General features: G+C 41.4%; 1 protein-coding gene across 1 annotated transcript; it reads right to left on the bottom strand.

Moving 5' to 3' along the window:
• Window positions 1-2,358: 2,358 nt before the first annotated feature.
• On the bottom strand, window positions 2,359-14,178 carry znf831 (zinc finger protein 831). Its single transcript, XM_058630624.1, has 4 exons — window positions 13,902-14,178; window positions 8,302-12,547; window positions 6,282-6,553; window positions 2,359-4,469 (listed from the first exon to the last, which is right to left on the bottom strand). The coding sequence occupies exons 2-4, from the start codon at window positions 12,497-12,499 to the stop codon at window positions 3,594-3,596; spliced, it is 5,346 nt and encodes a 1,781-aa protein (XP_058486607.1). The 5' UTR covers window positions 12,500-12,547; window positions 13,902-14,178; the 3' UTR covers window positions 2,359-3,593.
• Between the last annotated feature and the right edge of the window lie 4,453 nt (window positions 14,179-18,631).

Below are 18,631 nucleotides of genomic sequence, written 5' to 3'. Positions count from 1 at the left end.
AATTTGACTCGGTAGGATTTCAGTAATCCTAGACAGACAGATTGCACTGAAAACACAACCTCGGGCCAAAAGGTGACGTAAAGATGAAAGATGTTCAGTTCAAACCTGACCATGACCTCCTTCATTATGAACTGCAATGTTTACTAAGGGACCATGTGTAGCTCTTATCTTGCATTTGTATGAGCTATAAGTTGTTTTATTTCTGGAGCCTGCCGGTATTTTGACAGAAAATTCACATGCATCATTTAGTGCAATGTGTTTAAAAGTTACCTTGAAAAGCAGTGGAATGCATTGAGGCCCCCATTCCACATAAATCCATAGGGTAAAGAATCTTAAAAAAACACTGGAATGGAGCTGCTCCTTCCACCACACATTGTTATGTGACTTAAATCCTGTGTGGTCTAAATTATTCACAATAATTGAATATGCAGTCACACAGAGGCTCACACACTTGAATGAAAATTAATGAAGTACAGACTGAACAAAAGAATGTCCTGAGTCATGTCGAGTCATCTGCGCTTGAACACAAGCGGGGAGATATCTGAGCCGAGGTCTTCTGCTTCTGAGGAGTGACTAAGACAACCTTTGATCCAGTTGTTTGTTCGTTCATAAATAACTGGGCCTGAAATGAGCTTTTCTGCATGGAGTTTGCATGTTCTCCCCATGTGTGCGTGGGTTCTCTCCCGGTTCTCTGGCTTCCTCCCACAGTCCAAAGACATGCAATATGGGGATTAGGTCAATTGGACACTCTAAATTGACCATAGGTGTGAGTGTGAGAGTGAATGTGGCCCTGTGATGGACTGGCGGGCATTTGCACAGCACCACCCGGGACCCTCATGTGGAGGATAAAGTGGTAGAAGATGGACACAGTTTACAAGGTGACAGTACAAAAACACACCAGTCATCACAATACACCTTGGTTGCATGTAAAACAATAACAATTGATAAAGTGACACTGCATCAACTGTTATTTTGACCTTTTTTTTTATGACAAAAATCAAATGAGCAGGCACTGGGGGAAAACATGACTTCCTTCTGATTGCCAAGTGTCTCTTTAGATCTTATTGTGTGGTCTTGATAAATGTTCCAAAAGTCATCTGCAGTTTATGAAAGAAAGATGTGCGACTTCTGATCATTTTAAAATGCAGCTCAACTTAAAACACATTTTATAATCCTGTTTCGAATTTATTTAGTTACTAATACTACTAATAAAAATGTGTTGTAATTGGTTTTAATAGCCTTAGAATGGTTAGAGAGTTGTTTGTTTGCACTGGAGAGAAGTGGAATGAAGGTTAGCAGGAGCAAGACAGAATACCTATGTGTGAGTCACAGTGAGGCAGGTGGTACGATGAAGGAGGAGAGGAGTTTAAATACCTGGGGTCAACCATCCAAAGTAATGGACAGTGCACAATAGAGGTGAAGGAGAGAGTACAAGCAGAGTGGAGTGGCTGGAGACGAGTGTCAGGGGTGATGTGTGACAGAAGGGTAGCAGCAAAAGGTTACTGTCATTACCCTGGGTTTTCTTAGGCAACTTGCATTTATTCAGTTTGGACTTTTCATTGAAGTGTTTGTTTTTGGATTTTTGTTTCTTTGTTTTTGGTTTTCTGTTTTCCTTAAGAGTTTCCCGTTTGGTTTTGTAGCTTTTCCTAATGTGTGCTACTTGTTTAGTTTCCCTCCGTTTGACTGCTCATCTTTGCCAACTTTCTCTGATTTGTCGCTAACCGCTGGTTATTGTCTCTATGTCGACAGAGTGTGCCTCTCCAGCTGGTTGTTGTCACATGCTGGGCAGGAGGTTGGTTTTGTAGTCTAAATGTATTGAATTATTACTGAACTGAATTATTGGGCATGTATTGTGAGGATCATCTTTTTCCCCCCAGACAGTTTTTTTCTTGATGGCTATCAGGACGTAAAGAGGATTTCAACAAATAAGATTTAAAAAAGACCTTCACAGTGTGTGTGTATAATTATTGCCAAACCTCATGAAGCCCTTTAGGACAAGATGTGATAAGTATTATATACGTACATATACATACATGTATATATATATATATACATATGTATACATGCATATATACATATGTATATATATAGACAGTTGCATGATTTGGAACTAGACTGACTGACTAAATTATTGTAAATTGATTATAAATGGAACAAACCAGCTGCTAAGCAAGTCAAATATAAACTGTTTTTAATTAGGTGCTGCTGTGATGTGTAACCAAAGCCTCTTCCACCCCTGTAGGCCATTAAACAACAAAAAAAAACTATATATAGTTAATATAAATAGATACAACAATAACAATACAAAGTACTGTAGTCGTAAACAGCTGCACATTTGTGTGCCCTTGGTTAACAGCGCTGTAAACACATCTGTCAACAGGCCTGAACAGATTCACTGCACATAAACCTTATACATCACTATACTGCACACATACACCTGTCAGTCCAAAAGGTTTTATCACCACTAATGGGCTGAGGATTGAAGACAGGGTGAGCCATAGCTGTGGATTTAAGTACCAAATTGTTCAGATCCGCCCATTTCCTATTCCGGAGAGATTCATGTCTAATCATAGTTGCTGACTCATCACAAAACCCAGACTGAGAAAGGGGTCATTCCTCTTCAGCCAGTGCCTTGGTGTGAGCAGAAATCTACTTAATGGGTATCGTGCAGCATGCGAGCGTGACTCACACACACACAGGTGTGAACAGGGAAGGTAAGAGTGTTGCAGAGTGGCAATTAGTGAGAGAGCACGAGTGACACAGGCACATAAGCATGTGTGAGTAGAAATGGAGTCACACAACATGTGCAGATTTAGAAACCTTTGCACAACAGGGGCTTTTATTTTACTTGGCTACATCATCTGTTATCTATGTACACTCACTGGCCACTTTATTGGTTTGGGCTGCCAAATGACCACATGGGGCCTCCAGTGTGACACGCACACCCAGGTCTGATCAGCCTGCGGTGGGCCAGCCTCAGATGAGGGTGTATTGTGATAAAAGGCCGAAACACCCAATAAAAAATGAGCTGCACAACTGATGATGTGTCGTATTGTCAGCGCTATAGGGTCATCAACTGCCCCACCTGTTAATGTAAATATCTAATCAATCACATGGCAGCAAATCAATGCATTCAGGCAATTTTCAGAAACTGATCATCTACTAGGATTTCCATCTGATCATCTTCCACGACATGATCCGAAAAGGAGAGAAATATCCAGTGAACATCAGTTCTCTGGGCAACAATGTCTTGTTAATGCCAGAGGAAAATGACAATATGATGAAAATGATAATCAAAAAACAAAACAGGAAGAACCCCATCTCTGAATGCACAACATGTCGAACCTTGAAGCTAGAGATGGGCTTACATGGTCACTTTATTACATAATATCTTATGCAGAGAGCAGCGAGTGTAAATCATTTACCAAACTTGAATATATTTATTTATTTAGAATCACAGGTGAAAATACATGGGTCTTTACATTCACAGAGTTAGCTCAGCCAATAATATTTCCCCTGTCTCTGAAAAAAATAAACATACATATCTACACCAAATACAACTTCAAATGTGTGCGAGTGTGTTCACATTCCCCCTATAGCTCAATGATCAGCTTTCCTTCATCGTCACTGCTGCTGCTGTCCTCTGTGTAGTCCTGGCAGCTTTGGACAGGCCGCACTCCACTGGTCAGACTCTCAGCTGGATGGTACGCATGGAGCTGACTAGCCATGAAAAAAGACTGGTATTTGCTGGCAGTGTCATGTCTCCCAGAGTTACTGCTGTGTGTTGTGTACTCATCTGGTGCTTGATCTTCAGTGTGTTGCTCAGGTTCTGGGTATGCACAGGGCTTTGATGGGGCCCCACTTTTATTACTCAGCATATTGGTGTTTGATGCTTGGGTGTTTCCCGTCCATCCAACAGAGGATCTGCTGACTTGAAGAGAATCAGAAACTTGGCAGTGCTGTGTGGTGGGTGGTGTTTTCTCATCTACTGAGAGACGTGGGCTTTTGTGACTGTCCAATGTTACATTTGCACTATGGCTTGCTGCTGTGCCGCTGTTACCTGCAGTATCTCGCAGCTGAAAGGATTGGTCCTGCGTTTGGTCCTCATGTAGAAGATCTGTTTGCAGAAGGCTCGACTCCACTAGTGAAGAAGAATTGTTTGTTTCTTTTGATTGGGCGTGTGTTTTGATAAAGTGGCTTGAGTCAATTGTGTTTTGTGTTCTTTGGATATGGATTTTATTTTCCCAGTGTTGTGAGAAATAAATATTCATTTCCAGTGGGGGCTGTTGAGACTTGAAGTGGCTCGTCTGACTGCCACTGGGAGGTACATTAAGGTTATTTGACGTGCTTGGAGCTTGCTGTGGGCTCAGTGGATAATACTCAGACATTCCTGAGTGTGTCTGGGAAAGATGCTGCTCAGATAGCCAGGGGTCTTTAAAGGAATCCACGTTGACCTCTGTGTCTTCTCCCTGTTAATTAAAATAATACAAGGAGGAATATTAAATTCACGCATCACAGTAATACAGACTTTGACCTCTACCTTCTTATCGGCTTCCTTCCATAGTTCACAAGTCTCTAGTGAGTAATGAATGAAAACATATACACAATGAACACAAATAAATAACAACAACAACAAACAATAACCTTGCATTTAAAAAGGGATGCTGTGATTGAAAGCTGGTTTTACAACGACATGTGTATGTCATGCTCAAGCGTGTCTTGAATAAATCAATTTAGAGGCAATTTAGAGTGTTATCATACCTTCCCAAACCCACCTCTCAACTCTATGGATACCATTAACATGTTTTAGTAAAGGTTACCTCATAAAGTAAGGAGCTTGATCATGAAAGCCACCTATTAGCATAGCATACTGACAGGTTCTGTGCGAATGAGTCCATCTTATAATTATTCCCTAATGGATTAGCAGCAGCTGTGACAACCATGGACTTATACACACTCAAAAACAAACAGTGTTTGCTAATGGTGATCTAATGTTTTTGCCAGAAATCCATTCAGCCCTGGTCTTAATCTTTTTTTTATTTTTATCCATTGTATCATTTCATTTCATCCTATATTTAGACCAGTGTTTCTCAATCCTGGTCCTCTGCATCAGCAAGCACTGCAGAAGCTTGATAACGACCCATTTATTTGAATCAGGTGTGTTGGAGTAGGGAAACATCTAAAACAGGGCAGTGAGTCCCCTGGATCAGGACTGAGACGACCTCATCTATGCTTGTTCAACAAAAGTATGGAAGTTTTAATAGAAGGCAGCGATAATGCTGTGTTTTTGTGATTGCTAACTTTGGGAGTGGTCTTGTCTTTGCTTTATGGTTGAAAAACAAGAGTACCAAGGAGAAGAAAGCTTCTTATTTACTAATGGTAATGGTTACTGCTGCCTCGCAGGTTTGTGTGCGAATATTATTTCCCCCTCATAGTTTTAGTATAATCATTGACAACACATCTGCATTTAAACTTCAAAGCTGATCACAATCTGTCCTCCATGTCCTCTTGGTTGTATACACCAGTACTTTCATGTGGTTTAACTCTCAGCAATAGGCTGCAAAATGTCTGTATTTTCATTTGTAACCAACCCCACAGAGAACACAGGGAGCTAAACACACTTCATAGCACTGGTGCAGGTTACATGTGATACCACTATATCTGCACTGAAATCAAAACATTTACTATCTGCTGATACCAATATCCGTGCGAACAACTAACGTGTAACTCATGTTGTACAGATGTATTTATAGCCAAAGTCATTCTTTTATAAAACTAAGCTAGAAATGTGCATCAAATGTTCTACTTCTGCTTCTTTATATCTATTGTTTATTTATTTATTTATTTTACTAACTGCATTACATTTTTTTTTTCTTCTGACATCTTAAAATATGTCCACACAGTTGACTTGATTACTGCAATGTGGCAGACATGTGCAGGCCTGGTGCACACATATCTCTCTTCACAGCTGTGCTCAGTGAAGTATCTACATGTTATTCAAGGTTTATGGATCATATAGAATTTAACAATGGGTTATGTCATGAATTGAGCGGGAGAGACACATGTCTATGAGCATTTAAACCAAAGTATATTACAACTTGAAAAAAAAAAAAAAAAAGACAATTACTGTCTAGGTAACCAGGACATTTCGTGAATCGTATGTTTTTCTGTCACTCAAAAGGGAAACTTTACATCAGTTCGTGTCTTCTAATCCTCCATGTTTCACACTCCATAGCCATGAGGCCACACACAATAAACACTAAGAAAAATGTCAGTCTTACCTCTGGCTTTGTCACGTCAGATAAAAGTGTGTTTTTGCAGTTCAACTCCATAATGTTCTTCTGACCTGGCACCTGGTCTGTCTTCATTCCTCCATTCTTATCCTCTAACATCGCTCCTCCACTTCTCTGCCCATCTATTCTTTGATGATTTCTCTCTCCAGCTTCTTGGCTTGGCTTTGGCCTCCAGTTTGCACTGTCTGACTGCCCAGGGCCCCATGTCTGTAACTCCTTCTGGGCTCTACATTCTGACAGGGAGTCTCCCTCAGTAAGTCCTAGGGAAAGGCAAACAAATGGAAAGCAGTCAATTTGTTTGAAAACTAAGGCTGGAGAGAGCCCCCCCACCCCCAGTTGTTCATTCAGTGCCCAAGATGACCTTTTAACTCTGTTATTCTCTGTAACCCTAAGCTCTGTGAAATTAGAAAGTGGGTAAACTGCTGTTTGGTGATGTAATTGGTATCACATGACACTTAAAAAGAATTGGGGTAAGTTCACATGTCATCATAATAAGGACGGACAATCATAGTAACACATTAATGACTTCAATCAATTAATTCATTAATGAATCAATCAAGTAATTAAATAATAAAGGAACATACATGTCAAATTTAGGGCCTGTGCTTTTTTCACTTTATTTGCTTCAATCCTTTTTGGTTACATTCTTAAAAAACACGGTATCTCCTTCCACTGTTAGTCAGATTTATGAACCCTTTAAGCAGAAGGATGCTTTAAGCATTACATGTTAAGCCTACAGTCACAAGTTTTAAGATGGACAGTGATTTTAAATTGGATCCCGCTTTTTCCATTTAAGACAGTTAGCAAAGGTAGAATTTATCCTTTCAATTCAGCACTTTGAGACAGTAATCCATGCCTTTATTACGTCTCGCCTGGATTACTGCAATGCACTTTATTTTGGAGTCAGCCGGTCTTCCCTCTACTGTCTCCAGCTTGTTTAAAATGCTGCTGTGCGTCTTTTAACTGGAGCACGTAAGAAAGGACACATAACACCCATTTTGGCCCCACTCCACTGCCTGCCCATGCATTTTAAAATGATTTTATTGTTTTTGGTGTTTTTAAATCCTTAAATGGTCATGCCCGGATTAACCTCTCTGAACTGCTTCACCCTTACACTCCTACCTTGGCTCTGAGGTCACCTTTTTTTTTGCTGCACCTAGAATGTGGAACAATCTTCATTTGCATGTTACACAGGCCCCTTCACTGTCTATTTATGAAACATATCTTAAAACCCACATTTCCCCTATGGCTTTTGAGATGTTGATTTATTTATTGATTATTATTGTTTTTATTGTACGATTATTGCTTTTACCTGTGTAGTTATTGTTTGAATTTAGGTCTTATGTTTCTATATTTTATGTATCCCTGGTATACAGCACTTTGTTTCAGCTGTTGTTGTTTTTAAAGTGCTTTATAAATAAAGTTGGATTGGATGTCAGAGGTCTGCTCATTAAATTTTCCCATGAAGATAAGACTTTGATTTAATTTTTTTTTTTTGTCCACAAAGATTACCTTGCTGATTCTGTAGGACTCTGGTTGAGATTGGGCGGTTCTGTACAAATCTGTAATCATTTACTGCCATCTTGTGGTGAAATGTATTTTTAACTAGAAGTTTGTTCTGAAACAAACTGAAACTGAACACAGTAAATGAAAGCTCACTGCAGTGTGCAGGAGTTACTACATGAGGCAGATGTTTATCTTGTTATCTCTAAACTGTAAACTAAGCTTTGGCTATGACGGTACTTCTTCAGGGCTCCACATTACCAGAAACTATACACCGTGAACGTGAGGTTGAGAAGTGCAGTTCTTATTTTCCAGAAGTCAAGTGAGTTACTGAATCACAAGAACATTTCACTGATCTACACTTAAAACCTGTGGCTGCCTTGGCTGTACTCCATGCATTTTAGAGGATCATATCTGCACTATCCTAAAACTAAAAGAAAATACAGTCCAGAAACATATGGAAGTGATCATCACAACTGCTGGATGATTCACGTTTCATATATACCTGCAGCAGGACTCTGTATACTTGTGAGCACAGATGGAGTGTCTTTGGGTCTTTCCACCTCAATGTTCAAGGACACTGAGGTAAACTGCTCCTCTTGTTGTTCTGAGTGGACTGAGCTGATCACTTCCTGTGAATCAGGGAGGGTTGTTTGTGGTAAAAGGACAGAGTTGACCAGAGATTGTTTTGGTTCATGTTTGGATGGATTCTGACTTAATGTAGTTTCTGGAGGACTACTGCAGCAGATGGATGCTGGTGAGTTTAACTGTCTCGTGACTTTGCTGATGGATAAAAGACAAACTGACGCATCAGCACATGCAACATCAGCGGCCTTATTGAAACCAATCTGCAGAGAAGGGAGGGCTTCTCCCTTAGATTCCGGTATGCGAACATTACACGAGGCTCCTTGAATTTCAAGTTTTTGTTGGCTTTCTTTGCTTTGTGGTTCCCTTCCCATGATATTCTGATTTACTGAGCTCAGAGAAAGACAGGTCATGTTCAGCTTGTGTTGGCTAGGTAGTGATTGCACGACCAATCCTCCGTGACTGACTCTCCTTTCCAGCAATAGTTGCTCGTCAGCACAGTGGTTCAGAGAAAGGCCATGTTCCTCCTGTGAAGGTTGTTCCCTTCCTGGCTGTACAGTGTTGTGAAGAATCGGAGCAGCAGTTGACACAACATCCCTTAAAGAGCTCTGAGTCTCGGTTAAATTACTACATTTGTGTGACTGTAACATCAAGCCTAGAGTTTCAGGAGGCTTAGATGCAGCTGATACTGTAGCCTGATTGGAATTGCTGTGCTCAGTCATTTGGATGTTTAGCTGTGCCCTCCCAAACAGGCCAGGCCTCTCCATATTAAGTGTGGGTAAAGATTCACTTTGGTCCGATTCCTTTTGATGTCCACCGACAGCTAGATGCTCCCTTATCTCACTGCTACTTCCCACGGTACCACAGCTTTGAGTTTTATTCTGGGTCCCTTCTGCAGCTTCTATGTCAGGTCTCTGTGAGAGGCTGCTTTCTGCTTGTCGCTCAATCTGCGGTGCAATGAGAGCTAGTTGCTCATCGGTTATGATCTGTAGGCAGATCTGGAGGTCTGCTGTGTGAACATGAAACACGTTATGAGCCGTTGGCTGCACTTGGTCGAATGGTACCACATGACATGGTACGTTTGGGGTCTTTTGCCTGGCGTATGCTCTGTTTTCAGGATTTAACTGATCTGGCACTGGCAAGAGTTGTGAGTGTTGTAGAGGAGGACTAGAGTTAAGTTGAAATTGTGAGAAGGCTGCACCTGCAGCAGCACATGTCTGATTTTTAGCTGTGGTTGTGGTGCATATAGCAGGGAAGTTCCCAACCACAGGTGCAACAGGTGTGGGTAACTGCGCAGGTGCGGATTTCGATGGCTGTAACAAAGTGCTGCACTCTTCTGTTTGAAAGTCCTGTGGGCAGGCTGCGTTTGTTGGATTTCCTGCAAATTGCCTGTGCACCACAGTTGGACTGGATGTTCTAATGTCACCGAATTGTGATGTTTCCACTTGACAAAGCGTTGCGGCTGTGCAAGGCAAGAGAGGCTGAGCTTGTGTGGAACAGAAAGCATTGGCCTTTTTTAAATCACAAGTTCGCATCAGTTGTGAAGTGACAGAATCACAAGATGTCTTTTCAGGAGTTGTGACCGAGGGGCAGGTTTGCTCAGTTGGAGCTGACAGAGAAGAGTTGAAAGTACAGCCATCAGCTCCTGACTGTTTGTCCACAACATGTGGTGAAGTATTTGAATCCGGCTGAGCAGCAGAAGGTAACTTGAGCTGGTACTTGGGTAAGAAACTAGTCTTGGCAGTGGAGAGGATGGAAGTGGATGTCAGGGTGCTAAGAGGTAGTGCATTTGCATTCATTGTGTATGAAGAGAAGAGAGCTGCTTTGAGCTGAGTGTGTTTTTGATTTTTTTGGAGGTTGCTATACCTGAAGTTTGTTTCATGCTCAGGTGCACTGCCAATGACAGCTTGAGGGAGATGAGTCGGTGTGTTTGAGTCAGTCTTCATCTCAAGCTGACTGGCTATTTTGTCATCAGTTCTCTGCTTTTTCCTATCAGAGGGAACATGGGCTTCACATAGGTGAGAGGTGGCATCAGCACATTTCTCGTCATTAATCAATGCCCCTGTCTTTATGCTGCATGTACTGTCTGTTGTGTGGCTAACCAGTGATCCAACAGAAGATAATGGCAGAACTGACAATGACAGATTTCTGTGGATAGGAGTCTTGAGAGAGCTGCATGATGAGTAATGTGGGTTAGTTCTTACGTTTAAATCCACAGAAGAGACTATTGACTGCTTGGCAGGAGGACAGCCTTGATGACAAACTGTTGGCCTGCTGCTTGTGATGTTTATCGTTGAGCCTGTTGTTACTGTCTCCTTAGAAGCTGCTGAAGACCTTTTTTGTGATCCTTCGTGCTCTAGGTTTGTACATTTCCTGCCTTTTAAAGCATTGTTATCCACACCTTTCTCTGTATCGTACAGCTTCTTAAATATCCCGCCCCCGTACATGTACCACTTGTCGTAAGCAAACTTCTGTGCTTTCTTCCTCCGGAACTTTCTGTTGCTTGGCTCTCCACAAATGTCACTGCCATCCCCATCACAGCTTAGGCTGCTGGTGCTTGCCTCCTCCACAGATGAATTCATGAAGAGACCGTCTGTTGCGTGGTTGCAGTCTACGGCTGTCTGTCTGACCAGGGGGCGGTGGGTGGATGACTGTTGGTTCACAGGCTTCGTCGCAAAACCTACAGGATTGATTTGGCCAGAGCTTCCCCTGCGAACAAGATTTAGATAATCTCTTTGAAAAGAGGATGCTGTGCTGCTCCTCTCAGGCTGCAGGAGGGTAACGTTGAAGGGGAGAGAGTTGCTGCGGGTTAACGTGGCATGCTCTATGGTGGTTGAGTGCTGAGTGGGCACAGAGCTGTAAAACCCAGGCATCCTGTTTCTTTGCAACCCCACGTTCGGAGTCTTACTGTTCCTCATGTCAAAGTGAAAGGAGTCCTTGTACGTGTATGGCATTGGGAGGTCAATGCTACCTTGCTTTGAAAGTACCGTTTTCCGTGGCCTTACGTTCTCCAGGTGTTTATCCTCCACCACAGCTGTATTCTCAGAGATCAACTTAGATATGCGCTCCTCCAGTGTCTTCTGTTCCTGTTCCCTCGCAGTGTCTCTGGGCTCCTGTGCACCTTGGCCTGGCTCTGAAGATCTGTGAGTGTCTGTGGTTTCTTCAAGATGCTCTTTGTTGGATTCAGTGAGAGAATCCATACTGTGGTCAGGAAGAACACTGCCTGGGCTTGAGTAGTGGTCGCTGCTTTCACTGAAGCCAGAGTCAGTGCTCTCATGGCTCTGTGATTTTCCTCTGGACACAGAACTCTCCCACTGCTTGGAGAACAGAGTAGCCTTCTGTCTCTGAAGGGGAAGATGTCGACAAACATTCAAGGGTTGTTCATTGTCCATCATCGGTTTCTCTTCTTTTCTTGCCATTGCATTTTCTTTTGAAGCTGTTTTGTGATTTGCAGGCGTCAAGTCATATCCTTGTGTCTTTACAGAGTAGACCTTGGTAGCACTGGCTGCACACATAATCTCAGCAGGAGCAGAGAGCGCGGCATCCTTCTTCATGCTGCCCGACTCCTCGATGTGCTCATCCAGAGATAAACTGGACATTTGAGTCTCTCTGGAGCTGGATATGCTGTCCAGGCTTCCCAGGCTGCTCTGCTCTGACTCAGACGAGAGCCGGGCATGAGCCTGAGTCCGCTTATGTTTGTAAAGGTTGCTTTGAGTCTTAAAAGAAACTCTACAGGTGGTGCAGGGGTAGGGCCGCTCCCCTGTGTGGCAGCGAAGATGCTTCTCTAACACACTGGGCTTCATACAGTCCCGTCCACAGTGAGGACACACATGCTTTCCTGCCGATTTGGGTTTGGCTGTAGGAGGAGCAGCTGTGAGATTCAGTCCTGGTGGAGACTGTAGCCCACCGGCAATATGGAGTGTCAGTGGCAGGGCCAGATGGAGTGTAGCCGGCTCCTGTGCAGCTGCAGGAAGCTGTGGGTAAGGCTGTGTTGGTAGAGTAGGCACTGTGTGGATGTAAACAGCCGTCAGTGGTGCCTGGATGTCCATCCTCCTCTCTGTCTGTGCTGCAACAGAACCGATGTGCACTGGAGCACAACCCAGCTTGCCAGTCTCCATGGTAACACTGCTGCTGTCGTGATGTACCAGGGCCAGGTCTCTAATTACCTGTAAGATAGGAGTTTTCATTAGACCCCAGCTTTGTTTTAGATCAAAACTGTTAGATAGGTCTGAGATTCTAGGCCTCAATTTAAAAGGAGTAAATTAAGAATCCATGGAGAATATTTTGTAACCACAACAGAGAAAGAGAGAGAAATTAGCCTAACCGTACATTTAATGTAGACAGATAGATGCCAAATGTGGCAACTAATCCAATTTAGATTGTGGCTTGTATTTTTCCATGATGTCTCCCACTCAGCAGCACCAAAACAAAAACACTTCTAGAACTGATTGATGTTGTGATGAGTAATAATACCCATGATTAACAAGCCCAAAGAAACACGGAGACATTAAAATCTCTACTGTTTAGTTTCAACAGCAGGTGGTGTCGGAATACAATTCTGAGGGCATACTGTGTATGTGTATGCAGAGAGTGGCGATAGATGAGACAAAAACATGGACATAAATGTGTGGAGAAGCAGGGAATGATGGGGATAAGGGATTTAAGGCAGTAGGGGGGAGAGGTAGAGAGATCAGATGCTCATATCAGAGGCTTTATCTTTTTAAATAAAATGTGTCTCACATTAGCTTTGGCTTCTGTCACCAATCTGCACCAATTAGATGGCATCACCCCCGATTTCCACTGTGGCAGCTTTGTCTCATGACAGATTTGCATGTGTGTGCCAAATCAAAGCATAAAGCCACCTTCACGAAAAGATAAAGGCAAGCAAATTTGATTTCCTGTTGCTGCAATGTCGCCTCTACATGTATGATGATTTTGCATAATTCACCCACAGAATTACAGATGGCATGGTGTATAGCTGCTCTTTGTGAGCTGTGCAGCAGGAGCACGCCCACGCTAGACACTTTTTGAGGTGCTGTTGTAACCAGGAAACTTTGCCTCTCCTCATATACAAGTGAGTTCTCCGTAAAAACGAGAAGTACTGTGACTGCACTAATTTATATATTATTTACTCTGACATTCAGATTTACTGTGTTACTGTAATATGCTTTCACTTCCTTACTTCCATATAAAGAGGTCAGAGCTGCAACTCCAGGACGTACAGCTGTAGTGTTTGACTATTAAGAGAGGTCAAACTGAAGCAAAGCACAGTGTCTGGTTGTTATGAGGACATGAAAAGCATCACAATGAATGTGTCTAAGATTTTTCAGATTTCTTTCAAGACCATGATAAATTAATAAATGTCCAGTTTTATCTCTAGCACTTGCTCTGACTTTATAAAGTGGACATTTGTGTTCCTATCAAACAGTGTAAGAATAACAAAACATACTGTAAGTCAAGGACAACAGTTTAGAAAAGCAGAAACTTTCCTGTAAAAAAACCCAAACAATATTCACTTACCGTCTTGCTTTTCACTTGAATCTGTAACAATTATCCACTTCAGAGAGTCTAGGTCTATGGGCAACCCCATCCTCAAAGCCACTCTTCACAGCCGTGCAAGTCTTCTACATTGTGATATTCTCACGCGGCTCTTTGATATGAACTGTCACAACGAAGCGGAAAAAATGCAAATGAGAGAAAAGATGCACTATGAAAGTGGTGAGGCAGAGAGGAGAGGGAGGGAGGGAAGGAAGGCGAAGGGCTGGCAGTGGGGTGGGGGTGGTTAGAGGTGTCAAAGACTTCCGGAGGACAAGTTTCTAAAGAAAAAAAAAAATTTGATTTCACGAAGTAAAGCAGTAGTGGAAGTGCACAAGGCCTCAAATGACTGGAGGTACACACACACACACACACACAAGAGTGTTGTGCAGAAGTGGTTCCATGGCAGAGGAAGTGCAGTTGCAGAGGCAGGCGTACCTTCATCAGTCACGTTGGCTGATTAACTGACTTTGTACCATCAATAGTTTGAGCCAGTACCTGACTTCTGGCTCTCTTAAATACTCCCCCCACCTACCTACTTCCTCCTACACACTGTATTTCATACACCCACACAGACAAGGCCACAGCAAAGCTCATGTTGATGTGGCTGCCTGGCTGCATGTGTGGCACTCTCACTCTCTCAGGCAGAGAACAAATGGATAAGCTGTGAGTGGCTGAAATGAATTTCCCACCTCCAACCACAGACCCCATCACACAATGTATCATTCTGCTCATTCTTTGCATCAGTACTCACTGCACATGCTTATGCTAACACACTTTTTACTATGCTTTTTAGGAAATCACATTATCTCATCCTTTGTGTTCACAATTTGTTTAATTATAGACCATGCGTAAAGAAATGGATGTAGTCCATTTTGCCAGGTGAGGCCAATCAGGAAGTGAGAACATACTGAATAGCTACAAGGGGGCGACGCTGGTAGTCTTTGAATGAAAATCAAAGGGAAAATGAGCCTATGCTTACATGCATGTTAAAAGTCCAATTTTAGTCGGACTAAGACAGTAATTGGGTTTTCTTAATGTCATGTAAACACGTTGATCTGACTAAAATTGAGCTAGTCTTTGTCGGACTCATCTGGAAAATGTGATTTATAGTCTGGTTACTCCTGCATGTATACACCGAGACTGAGACTTGGAGTTCTACAAATGCACCAAAGTTTCCTCCCCCGGTCTTTGACCCGGAAGTAGAAGGAGACAACGTATAACCTGCAGCACTGTACTGAGAAGAACCTTTAGAACCACAGCACCATCCATCTCACTGTTTGTTTTTCTGTGACATAAAGGTCAACAGGAAACTGATATAATACACACTAGCTTATAGAGAGATAGAGCACCACCTATTTGGGCGGAGTCAGACGTACATGGCCAATAAATCGATTTTCTCCTTAATCTCCTTCTTACTTAATACAACTCTTCGTCCCACTATCAAATCAATTTAGCTGAAAGATTTAACGTTGAGGACACTAAGCAATAGGAGCGATCCTCATCAAAAGTGCAAAAAGCACAGGGAGAGTCGTATGTGAAGAATCACTCCCCTCATGAAGGACAGAGGTGTAATATTGGCTTTAATGTATATTGTCAAACATCGGCGAATGTGTCAAGATACCCCAATATGACCAGCGACTTGATCTAATGGCACCCTCACCAACCATCTGCTGTGGCATGAGTAGGCAAAATAGTATGTTAATTTCACTACAGAGGAGTTTAAATGACATCTGCAGAATAACATATATGAGATGCATATCAGATGTCGACAAAACTTCCAATATTGTGCATCCCACTCCTGTACTCCTGTACTTGATTAGCTGATCAGCTGTGTCTTGCCTGGACTATATATACAGTATGAAGCCCTGCAACCAAGGTCTTGCAAATATTTCACATTACAAGTTTTGTTGGAAAATATGCAAGGATTCAGGAAACCAAAAAAGCTACAGTGCTTTTACTGGTACAGAATGTTTTGTGTTTGTTACATATTCTATTAACAGACATTGAAAATGCATTTTCTGTATTTTCCTGGGAACTGCACACAGCTCAAGAACAAAATACTGTAGGCGAAAGCTCAAGAAGATCAGAACAGGTCACCCACAGCTCCCTGGCAGACGCACAGTCTCACGTGCTGAAAGTATTTAAATGACACCATGGATTCACAGGATTAGTGTGTAGGTATCAGTTTGCATGACTTTATACAAACAATCATAGTGGTCTAACATGGCAGACTCCTTTGAAAAGGGTCCACTGCATTGTAATATACACAGTTCTTCCTAAGCTAATAAAGACTAAGTCTCAACAGTAATTTAATGTTCAGCTGATGGTTAAATCAACGAAAACATCATAATTACACTGGTCAAACAAATTGAGGGGACACTGAAATCACATGTGCAAAATTGATGAATTAAATATCCCAGCTGAAAATATTTACTGATATAAATTGTATGATTCTTTCACAGCAAAATAGTTTAACATCCAGCAGTGAAAGGGATGGATTCAAAATCACCCATTAAATGATAAACTGTGATTATTAAGTGTTCCCTTATTTTTTTGAGCAGTGTGTGTATTGAGCTGTTGATAGATCCTACCCTAAATTCTACACAGTGGACCTTTAAGTGAACAATAGTGGGATAATTTGGTTTGTTTGTCTCACAAATGAACGACCTCTTTGGTGGCATTAAAGAGAGTTCTACTCTCATTACCACTTCACGTAACCGATGTTTTCACCACTCACTGGTTTTTTGAACAATATGTCATTGTGTGGGATCAGCCCTGAAATTCTCATATGAAATGTACTGAAGGAAAACAAATACTTTTCATATCATTCCACTGCTACAGACTTTCGCTGGTCTCCAAGGCAACTGCAAGCTGGTCTGCTGAGAGCATGGTTTGTGTTGACATGGTAACGAGGACACCTCCTACCATGCATGTTTTCTCCTGCCTTTAGATAGCTCACAGTCCTACTGGGTGGAAGAATAGTTCCAGGCATATTCATGTTTGTAAAGAATGAGTCAGATGAAATGTTTATAAATTAAGTGTGTGTGTGTGTGTGTGTGTGTGTGTAGTCCATAACGTAATGATGTACTGTTGTTTAGAGGTTTACCCATGTGAGGATAGCTGAACTTAATTAAACACATGGGCAAATACACCACTAATGATGACTAATACAGGAGTTAATATGATGCTAAACAAACAAATGAATTCATTAAAACTAATGTCACCTACTTAGAAGTTACCCACGTTTTCATGGGCAAGCTAATTTGACTCATGGATCTGGATTGAATGTATCCATATATATTTAAAATATTTACCTTACCTCACTAGTCCTTCACTGTGATTTTGTGCAATCAATGAAGAAAGGACAGATATACCACTCGAATAGGCTAAGCTCCAGTCCTCTATCTTTATGGTATTACATCTAATTTCTTTTTTGGCCACATTTCAGGAAGTGATAGATAGCCAAGTAGGAGACTGCATGTGTGGGTGTTTTATTGCTGGAGGTCTATATCCATTTACATGTTCTCATGCATGATTTCTTTTTAGAAATTGAAGAATAGCAGTCTCACACTGCACTTTTTGCCTTCAGCACCAGTTACAATCAGCTACAACCTGCCTCCTAACATTTACCTGTCAGTGTAAAACAGTAAACTATAAATGTCTTTGTTTTACCCTCGAACAGAGCCTTCGCTGCTGGTATCACTTTGTAGCCAGCATGCTGTAAACCAAAACTGCTTCAGGTACAAAAACAAAGATGTGAACCTGTGCAGGAGTTTTTGGCTTTTCTTCACCAGTGTCTTGAAGACGCTGTACTTGTGCACCCTCTGCAGGCAGATGCCGCATGTTGAGCCTGTGCAGTATAAGAGTGAAATCATTAATGAAATATAAAAATGCCTTAACACCATACTCAGGATAAAAGGCTATCTTTTTCACCTGAGTCAAAATTGCAGTAATCTTACAAAATGTGAGTTTACACCTTATATAGGGGTGGACACTGCTGTTTAATTTCATTAGTGTGATGGACTAAAATTACTTTTCCCTACAAATAGTTTTACCTGATATCAAGGTTTGGGTCAGTGTTTCAGGAAAACATTGTTTCTGCTCATATAGCTATGTTGTCTTGTGCTAATCATAATAATAATAGTACAATAAGGCACTTAACAAAATAACAAAAGAAAACAGTGAAAAGTAATAATTAGATTAAATAAAGACTGTTAATCTTGTTAGTAACACTTTTTTTACATTCATTTGTAACATTTATTTTGCTCTTTAAACTGTTAGTTTTGTTTGCATGTTCTTATGCGCTGTTAAAATTTCTGAATAAATGTTATTTTTATTTATTTGAAGTAAAATTAGTACACTGTAAAAGTACAGGATATATGTTTGGGGTGACGTGACAGTGTACAAACAGGAAGTAAATAAGTAGTGCCAGGGGTTTTTAACTTAAAAATTTTCAGTAAAAATATTACATTTTAAACACAGTTAATAGTTTTTTGATTGCAGTAGACTGATAACGTATTTTTACATTATTGCATTTCGTTTTTGAAGGCACATTGGGGTTTTGTTTTCCCTTGCTTTACATTTGTGTAAATATTTAGCTAACAACATAATGAGGTCGCCCATACAAAATAAATGTTCATGTTTTTTGTAGTTTGTAAAGCCAAATAAAACATTCTTTAAGCCAAGTACAAAGTAATCATCGATAAATACAT

Source organism: Solea solea, chromosome 6 (assembly GCF_958295425.1).
Source record: "Solea solea chromosome 6, fSolSol10.1, whole genome shotgun sequence".
Classification (NCBI taxonomy): domain Eukaryota; kingdom Metazoa; phylum Chordata; class Actinopteri; order Pleuronectiformes; family Soleidae; genus Solea; species Solea solea.
Note: the sequence above shows the minus strand (reverse complement) of the source record. Positions and strands in the feature narration are given on the sequence as shown.